The 10,031-nt window shown below is 36.3% G+C and overlaps 2 protein-coding genes across 3 annotated transcripts; one reads left to right on the top strand and one right to left on the bottom strand.

Moving 5' to 3' along the window:
• The first annotated feature begins 1,830 nt into the window (after window positions 1–1,830).
• LOC126770779 (ecdysone oxidase-like) lies at window positions 1,831–9,313 on the top strand. Of its 2 annotated transcripts, XM_050490330.1 has the most exons (6): window positions 1,831–2,062; window positions 3,525–3,611; window positions 4,543–4,842; window positions 5,932–6,045; window positions 6,476–6,609; window positions 7,613–9,313. In XM_050490330.1, exons 4-6 carry the CDS (start codon window positions 5,934–5,936, stop codon window positions 9,128–9,130), a joined length of 1,764 nt encoding a protein of 587 aa, XP_050346287.1. In that variant the 5' UTR covers window positions 1,831–2,062; window positions 3,525–3,611; window positions 4,543–4,842; window positions 5,932–5,933; the 3' UTR covers window positions 9,131–9,313. The 2 variants fall into 2 exon arrangements, with proteins under 2 accessions (XP_050346287.1, XP_050346288.1); XM_050490331.1 differs by lacking the exon at window positions 3,525–3,611 and having other exon boundaries at window positions 4,546–4,842.
• On the bottom strand, window positions 2,068–4,482 carry LOC126770809 (uncharacterized). Its single transcript, XM_050490382.1, has 2 exons — window positions 4,177–4,482; window positions 2,068–3,466 (listed from the first exon to the last, which is right to left on the bottom strand). The coding sequence occupies exons 1-2, from the start codon at window positions 4,479–4,481 to the stop codon at window positions 2,578–2,580; spliced, it is 1,194 nt and encodes a 397-aa protein (XP_050346339.1). The 5' UTR covers window position 4,482; the 3' UTR covers window positions 2,068–2,577.
• Window positions 9,314–10,031: the final 718 nt, after the last annotated feature.

Here is a 10,031-nt window from a genome sequence, read left to right on the forward strand (position 1 = left end):
ATTATTTAATTTATACTCTCATTGTTACTAATTATGTTCTTATTCATTTCAATTATTTTAAACGAAAAATAAAACATTTAAATCACGAGTATATTATATTTCATCACGAGATCTCCTAAGCCATCCGCTCGATTGACTTGAAATTTGTCACAGTTAATCCTTCTCTTCAGTTACTCGTTCCTACTCCTTTAGATTGGATAGGATTTTACGCAAGTCCTATCCAAAATTCCATTTTTCTTCTTATCTACCCGTGCGAAGGTGGTACTATTACGTAGTTGTAAATAAATCTGTTCTTGTTTTGCACAGTACGTGTCACATGGCCATAAGGGTCCGTTCACACAGACCGGCTCGGAGAGGAGAGCAGATTTTTATCACGTTGGAAACAGTGTTTTGAGTGATTGTAGTAAAGTTTATTTTTGCATTTGCACCTTTTTTGTCATTAAAAATGCCTGAACGCGCTTCGTGTGAAGTAATAAAAGGAGCCGACCGGCTCCGCTTGCGTGCTCTTTCTCGCTCGCGCAGCCGATCGGCTCTGATTGCGTGCTCTTTCTCGCTCGCGCAGCCGATGGGCTCCGATTGCGTGCTCTTTCTCTATCGCGTAGCCGATCGGCTCCGATTGCGTGCCCGCTGCGGCCGCGCCGACCGCCATTTTGATAGCAACATTTGAACGTAATAGTTGTGCGTACTTGTACGAAAAGATGAATGATGAAAAATTAATAATACTCGTGTCAAAATATGAGTGTTTATTTGACATAACCAAGCCATCATATCTATCTAAATCCATGTTTCGAAAAGCACACGTTAACACACCGAAAACAAAACTTAGACTGCGCGGAATACTGGCACTGCCTTTGTAGTGTATCCACCCGACTCCGAGCGCATCCGACCGGCTCCGAGCACATCCAACCGCACCCGCTTTCAGATCTCTTCCAGCCGGTCGATGTGAAATAGTTGGCGGCTCCGCTCCGGCCAATTCCAAGCGTATACGACCCGGTCTGTGTGAAAAGAAAAAAGCAGGCCGATGCTCTCCGAGCCGGTCTGTGTGAACGGACCCTTAGATAGCTCCGACGAAGAAATATATTTGTTAGCAAGATTAAATGTTGCTATCAAAATGGCGGTCGGCGCGGCCGCAGCGGGCACGCAATCGGAGCCGATCGGCTACGCGATAGAGAAAGAGCACGCAATCGGAGCCCATCGGCTGCGCGAGCGAGAAAGAGCACGCAATCAGAGCCGATCGGCTGCGCGAGCGAGAAAGAGCACGCAAGCGGAGCCGGTCGGCTCCTTTTATTACTTCACACGAAGCGCGTTCAGGCATTTTTAATGACAAAAAAGGTGCAAATGCAAAAATAAACTTTACTACAATCACTCAAAACACTGTTTCCAACGTGATAAAAATCTGCTCTCCTCTCCGAGCCGGTCTGTGTGAACGGACCCTTAGTGCGTTGCATTTTGTTGCGTCGTCGCAGTGTCGTCGCTGCGTTATTTTCCATATATTTTTTATAACATGCCCCATTAGACCATTGCGTCGTCGCGCGCGACGTTTTAACGGACCGACGGACAAGAGACGAAGCGGGAGGGAAGGTGATGCGCTGCGTTGTCGGAGCTCCGCTGCGACGACGGACAGTGATCCACAGGTAGAGGACGAAGCTAGACGAGCGTAATTACATTTTTTATATTACGATGAGTGAGCAGAATATTGATATTGATATTGATTTTCTCATATCCTTGGTCCAAGAAAGGCGGTGGCGTAATAAAAGCAACAAAAGAACACGTTTGTATCTATCCATGGGCAGAACTGAGACGCAACTGCGCAGGCGTGCGTACCCTCTTGCGTTGCGAGGGCGCAGCGTCAACGCAACGCAGATGTGGCATACAATACGTTGTTCCGTTGCGACAACGCGATGCAACGCAACGCAACGGATTAATGGGGCTTCGCCCTTATGGGACAAAACTTTGGAAATATATAAAGACAAGCGTAAAAGTTTAAAAGCTTGGTTTGAGATCTGCCATATAAAGAATGAGAACTTTGCAGACCTACCCGATACGGAGAAAAATAAATACGGTAAGTATCTTTTTACAAAATTTTATTTATTCTTGTTAATGTATTTCTATCTAGTGGGGCCAAACGAAAAAATATATAAGTAGCTGACTTAAAGGAAGTTTGGGACAAGACACGATCAGTATGTTTTTTATTTAAATCGTAATGCAACAGTGTATTATATAGTGTGTGGATAGTATATCTCGTAAGCAATTTCGTGTGGTAGGTACCTACATTAAACAAGCAATCACTTGCTACTAGTAGTTAGTGATGGGACTCGAGCCGTGTTTCACTCGAGTTACTCGAGTAGTTTTGTTTTTACTCCCACTCGAGTCATATTTTTGATGACTCGGATTACGAGTGACTCGAATGATTCACTCGAAAAAAAAACACTCGAGTCTCATCTTTACTCGAGTGACACTCGAGTAAATCGGTTTTCACTGGCGAGTGACTCGAGTGAAAAAAAGTCACTCGAGTCCCATCACTACTAGTAGTAGCTTGAGTATTCCCGCTAGATAGAAACACGTTTCGCATACATATTAACAATAATTATTTTGCCATGGTACACTGCCATATTCAGAATTAAAATACTCCTTATATTTGTCACGTATTTCATTAGCTGTTGTAGGAACCATTTCTGTTGAATAAAATGGCAAAAACTCCTCTAATTCACACCCGCTTAGAGATTCTTGGACCCCTTTTACGCCCTCCTCTTTGTGTATAAAATTTTGCAGTAAACAACAAGCTTTCACAACATCAACAGCCAAATCCAATGACACATTTAAAGGTCGATGAAAAATTCGCCACTTATTGGCCAGTATCCCAAAGGTGCATTCTACATATCGTCTCGCTCTTGTTAACCGATAATTAAAAACGGATTTTTCTGCATCAAGCATTTGACTATTATATGGGCGCAGTAAATTCTGATGTAATGCAAATGCTTCATCACCTACGAATACATATGGCAAGGCAATGTTGGTATTAGGTAAGGAAGTAGGTCCTGGCAAGTTCAAAGTATTGTTAATCATGTTGTGCCAGAAAGCTGTGTCTTTAAAAACACCTGAATCACAATCCTTTCCATAAGCACCGACACTGATATAAATAAAGTTGTAGTCACTATCGGCGACTGCCATTAATACAATCGAGAAGTAATGTTTGTAGTTCAAAACCATCGATCCACTTTTATTTGGTTTTATTACTCTGATGTGCTTTCCATCTACAGCACCGACACAATGAGGGAAATTAGCAGACACTTCAAATTTATTTGCTATTTCTAGCCAATCGTTTATACATGGCATTTTCATATATTTTGGGTAAAGTTCAGACCATATTAGAGAACACACTTCTCGTATGATTACGCTTAAAGTTGATTTTCCCATTCTAAAACGATATTCAAGATCGGCTAATGAAGTTCCGGTTGCTAAATACCTGCAATTGAAAAAAACATTACAATAATAAAATGGATTATTAATATTAATTATTTCAGGTAAACTAATATCTCAGAAATTGAAGAATATAAGGGATGCGTGGATGAAATGCGACAAAAAGATACGTGAATCGAAATCTGGATCAGGTGCAAAACCAGTACCTAAATATCAATATTATGATAATTTACAATTTTTGAAAAAAATTACCCCACAGCCAACCCAATCTGGATCAAACATGCCGGAAGAAAACAAATCTGAAGTTACTAATGTCAACAAAAGAAAGAAAAACGAAGAATTAAATCCTGTAGATAAGAAAATGATTAAGTTTATGGAAACGTTAGAAAAAGATGACGATAGTAGAGTGATGTCTTTTTTTAAAGGTATAGCTCCTACCGTGGAACGCTTCAAAGACGAAGATATTGTTGAATTCCAGTACCAAGTATTGAATATTATAAGAAATATTCAATATAAAAATAGTTATAGCGCTCCACATCATTCACGCACAGCAGGCGCAATGGACACCCCGGCACACTACGGTTACAATACTACTGCTGGACCCAGTACGAGAGTTCAATCACAGGCTTCGAATTATAGCATTGAAAACGATTCATTACAAAGCATTCCAAGTCCATCTACTTCAAGCTTGATTGATTTTGATTTTTATACATTACATCAGAATAATTAAATATATATTATATTTATTTTATTTACCTCAATGTAACAACCAATCTCTCCTTAGCAGATATACTTGCTCGCATATTTGTATTTGTGTGTTGCAGTTTATTCTTTAATAAATCTAATAATTTATCAAATGTCTTGTAATTCATTCGAAAATAATCACAAAACTTGGCCTCGTCTTTTCGGAGATCTTCGTAAAGTGTATGAAATTCACCAAATTGCTCCCGTGCCGACAGCATAGGATGAACCCACAACTTTCTAACTCGACGTTCTTTTTGCCATTTTCTATACATATAGTAGGCAAGCACAAATTTCTTTTTTTTCATTATATAAGACATGTTTGCGTCATTTCGCGGCGTGCACGTTCGTACGCGGCCGGTAATGGAATGAATCAAACAGCAGGGAAGGAGGGGAACGCGCGCGGTGGCGGCGCGGCGGCGACGCGGTGGCGGGCTTCGCGCGACTCGTATCTACAGTGTAATTGCGCGGCGTCGGCGCGGCGACGGCGCGGTGACGGCATCGTGTGCAGGAACGCTTACACTGTGGCCGTTGCCGCTCCATAGATATGGGCCCTTAGCAACAGGAGCAGAATAATACGTCTTTTGCGGCCCATGTCATGGCCATGATAAAAACTGTATTGGAAACGATGGTCGCTGCTGCGTGCCCGCGTGGTCAACCGTAACCGGAGGGTAAATAGGGGTATGAAAACCTTTAATAATTTATTACATTTTTAAGGATTTTCATCACAAACTTAATATAATTTAATAAAAATTAAATTATATGCTTCAAAAAATTTAATGCCGTACCGTAAAAATATTATGAGGCAAATGATAAATGAAGCATAATGATATATTTAACAAATAGTAACGCGTGATATTTTGCATAACAGTTGAATTTATAACAGTAAGTGTGAAGTAGTGTTTTGTAAAGAATTGTTATTTTTAGTGTTATAAATATTAAGCATACAATTAACTGAGTCCTTACAAAATTCTTTCAGAGTTAGTATTATTTTATATATATAAAAATACTGGTAACTAGGTAATCTTTTTTATTATTTAATTTAAAAATTATTTAATTTAACATTAAATTAGGATTATATATTTTATTCGATTTATATTTTTTTTTAAATATTGAATGTTTTTATTTATTAATAATATTATACATGCTAAAGTTTATGTTATGAGTTTAATGAGAAATATGAATATGTAGAAGTCGATACTGTCGTTGTACAAGATTATAGCAATCCTTTGATATTTTTTTTACCTTTTTATTAAAAGTATTGTTAAATATTTCATTTACTTTATATTTTATGTAACGTGATTTTTTATGTTTATTCACTTTTCCTGACTGAATAATTTACAATTATTTCTCTGAGTTTAAAACTCAACGAAACTATCTGAGTTTAAAAGAACATTTTAGTGCATATTAAAACACATCGAGACAGGATTTTATAAAAATCACACCTAAGAGTGTTAAGTAGGATGGGGATGAATGTATTGATGTTTCTAATTTTTCGTCAAGTCTAATTTTCGTAAGTTCGTCATTTTTGTGGTTACAAAGATGTTATATTATACCTGTATTCGTCCGCGGCTTACTTACTTCAGTGTTGTGTTGTGCCGTGAAAGCGTAACAGATAGACAGATTGAGCTACTATCGCAAATAATAATATTAGTATAGCTTTATGTGTAACAAACTTATGAAAGCAAATTTTTTACACACTCAAATGACATATGAGGTTATGGGTCAAAATTCTACGAAATATCAATTTGATGCATTTTTTTATTTCAGAAATGGACGCTGCTGTCGCTTTTGATAATGCTATAGGGATACAGCAGGCTCTGAGTGTTATCGGCGCTCTTATGCTTACCGCCTATCTCTTCCCCAAGCAGGCCACCGTCGAAGGTTATTATTATGCAAAGTACCAACCTGTTAATGTCCTACTACTGGGCTAAAGCCTACTCTCCCTTTATTATATATTTTTATCTTTGATTAGGTTGAAAGGAGTTTAGATACATAACATAATCTAACGCCGAGCAGCAATACTAGTATCGTTGTATTTCGGTTTGCACGGTGAGTGAGCCCAGTGTAATTATTACCGGCACAAGGGACATAACATCTTAGTTCCTAAGGATGGTGGCGTAATGACGATAAAAAGAATAGTTAATATTTCTTACAGGGCGTCTGTTTATGCACGCTGATGATCACTTACAGTCAAGTTGTCCATTTGACAAATTACCTGTTTCTATATTACGAACTTAATATCTTATTATAATTATTTTTATTATAGTATTTTTTTTTAAATTCTAATACAAAATTTATGCACTTTTAACAGATTTCGAGGAATACGACTTCATAATAGTCGGTGGAGGATCGGCAGGGAGCGTGATCGCCGATAGACTGTCTGAGTGTCCTCAGTACAAGGTGCTGGTGATAGAGGCAGGTGATAATCCACCTTTTGAATCGCTGGTAAGGCTTTATTTATTAGAAATAATTATTTTTACAATACTAAACGTTAACTAATACTAGAAGAATCACCCATTTCTATAGCGGCTTGATATATATAGCAACAACATTTATGTCCGTTATTAAAGAGGAATACATTATTGATTCACTTCTCTATCTAGTTAGGTTAATGGAATAACATAGCTTGAAAACAGAACTAAATAAAAATAAATCGTCATTATTTTTTATTGATTTACTTTTAATCTATTTATATATTTACTTAGGAAATATATGAGAATCATCAATATCATGATGATGTTGTTCCTATTTAGCTTCGGTGGCCTTTTGTAATATACCACTGATTACTAGACAACTGTGTAGTGTAATTATTGTCTCACGGATTGACACTCTCATTTACAATCTGAAATAGTTCAGGAGTTCTGGAGGGAGGAGAGTGATGCTATCACTCTCCTCCCTCCAGAACTCCAACTTTAACACTCGAAACTAATTTATTTACACAAAAATAGATAATTTTTTTTTCGGTGTTTATAATGACGCTTATAAATAAAATATTGTTCGCCTAAAATAAATTTTAAAAAACCAAACTAAAGACAAAAATAATATCTATCTACTGCAGGTGAATTATCATAAATATATGTATTTAGTTTACGATAAAATTGTCTTTGACAGTATAAATACTTTACATGACATTATTTTAAATTTTTAATTTACCAACCTTGAGAATTAATACAACAATACCAAATATTGCTGTTTGGCTATAGAATATGTGATAAGTTCGTTGAACCTACTCAGATGGGTGTGACAAATGTACAAAATATAATACTTAAAAAAGTAATGCGATTAGCTGGTTCTCTATTTATTCTAAATGTTGCCTTCTTTATTCATACTTAAAATGTTTAGTATGGACTTTATTAATACATATAACACACATAAACATCTATCATATCATGAGGTCACTACTGAAATATGTGTATAGCGCTTTATGCAAATAATTATCAATTTTCAGGTACCAGCGCTGTTTCCATATCTTTCTTATTCGCAGTATGATTGGAATATATCCTCAGTTATTGAATCGAATGCTGGAAATGGTCGAAAATCTAAAGAATTTAATATAGGTTGTGGACGTGTGTTGGGTGGAGGCAGCAGTATTAACAATATGTACTACGTTCGTGGTTGTTCTGGAGATTACAATCGCTGGTCTTTACTGAGCAACGATATTAGTTGGGCTTACGATAATGTTCTGCCATACTTTATAAAAAGTGAACGACTTGTGAACAAGGAAATTTTAAATTCTCGGTACAGATTGTACCATGGCACGAAAGGTTTCTTAGGTATAACCAGGGAAAGCAGACCAGTAACGAATAAATATTTACAAGCATTCGAAGAATTGGGTAATGAGATACTTTTAGACGTTAATGGGAAACAGAGTGTGGGATACACCCTTCAGCTGTTTACAATAGCTGAAGGAATAAGACAGACAACTGCATATACTAATCTGGGAGCAAATAAACATAGAAAGAATCTTCATGTGTTAAAGCAAACTACAGTTACAAAAATTTTATTCGATGAAAACAATAACGCTATTGGCGTAAAAGCTATTACAAATAATAATAAAACGATAACGCTTAGAGCAAAACGTGAAGTCATTATATCATCTGGTGCTATTAATACTCCTAAATTACTCATGTTGTCTGGCATTGGTCCAAAAGAACACCTAAAATCGCATAATATAAATGTAAGGAGTAATTTACCTGTTGGTCTCAACTATCAAGACCATTCGTTACTATTGTTATCTTTCAAAATGGAAAAAAGCGAATTCCCTACCAAACCACCTAATCCAAAACAATTGCAATTTCCAATTGTAGCTGGTTATGTAAAACTTAATAAAACGAATACATGCGCCGATTATCAGGCCCTTAATATGATAGTACCAAATGACTCCGAAGGCCCCCTTCAATCTTGTACCTTTAATTTTAGATATAAAGATTATTTATGTCAAAATTTGTACGAAGCAGGTAAAGATAGAAACACAATGTTAACCGTATTAATTTTATTACATCCTAAATCAAGAGGGCGCATAACGTTAAGTTCGTCAAATCCAGTGGATCCACCAAATGTTTTAACTGGTATATTTTCTGATATAAGAGACTTAGAAGACTACACCAGCTACGTTGAAGATTTTATTAAAGTTGTTAACACAACTTATTTCAGGAGTGTCCAATCTGAAATAGTAGATTTAAAGCTACGTGAATGCGTTGATTTGACGTTCGGTAGTAGAGAATATTGGAGGTGTTATGTAAAAACAATGGCAACGACATCGCTACACTTTATTGGCACCGCTTCTTTGGGGTCCGTGGTCGATAGCAAGCTTCGTGTTTTGAATGTAAATCGATTGCGAGTGGCCGATGCAAGTGTTATGCCATCACATATTAGCGGTAATCCAAACGCGCCAGTGATAATGGTCGCTGAAAAATTGGCCGATTTTCTAAAACAAGAACATGGCTGTCATGGTCAGTGTTCTTAGTTCTAACATTTTATTACGTTGTTTTTGTAATAGAACTTAGAATATATATATTTTAATTAATTTTGTCTGTCTGTTAGTGTTCGGTACAAATTTTACTATCGGTGTTTTTGTGACTTTGAGGTGTCGTTAATCCTACATACATAATTTAGTAGTTTATCTATTCAAATAAAAGGCCATAACATTTACACCGTATTTAATTTATTTAATTTTTTTCCCCACTGAAACTAGTTGCTTCACTTTGTAATTTACATTTCCTAAATTAAAATTGTTAATAATTTACGCATTTTCAATATATATTATTCACATATATTAAATTAATAAAAGTTTGCATACAATTTTTATATTAAAGAATTACCAATGTTTAAAAGTATGGACACAAATAATACACGCGCCCTCTAGAGAAGTACCTTTGTGTGATACTTGGATTAATATATTTTCAAATATTAAGGTCAGCTTACATTGGTCCACTAGTTTGGTTCAGCGTAGCAATTCAGTGATACTGGGTCGGCAATGGCACTGGATCCACGCCTTTAAGATTATTTATATAAAATAATATTGTTTTTCTAAAAAAAAGACAGTATAAAACAAAATAATTTATACAACAGGAAAACAAAGTTTTGTCTAAAAACATTATGCATTATGATTCAACGAGCCAACTTATATGTAATGGAAAGGAAGAATTTATAAGGTAAACAGAGGCAGTTATTTTTGGAGGCTCCGTTTGTTCTGTTTGTTTGACAAATGAGTCCCAATCAGAAAATTCCAAAAAAAATCAATAGAATCCAGCCTTTATATTTAGTATTTATTTGCAGCCAACTTGTAGCACCCTCGTGGCACTGAATTTCTGAGCTAATAAGATTTAACTGGAAACTAGACACTGCACGAAATTGACTTGATGACT

Source organism: Nymphalis io, chromosome 9 (assembly GCF_905147045.1).
Source record: "Nymphalis io chromosome 9, ilAglIoxx1.1, whole genome shotgun sequence".
Classification (NCBI taxonomy): Eukaryota; Metazoa; Arthropoda; class Insecta; order Lepidoptera; family Nymphalidae; genus Nymphalis; species Nymphalis io.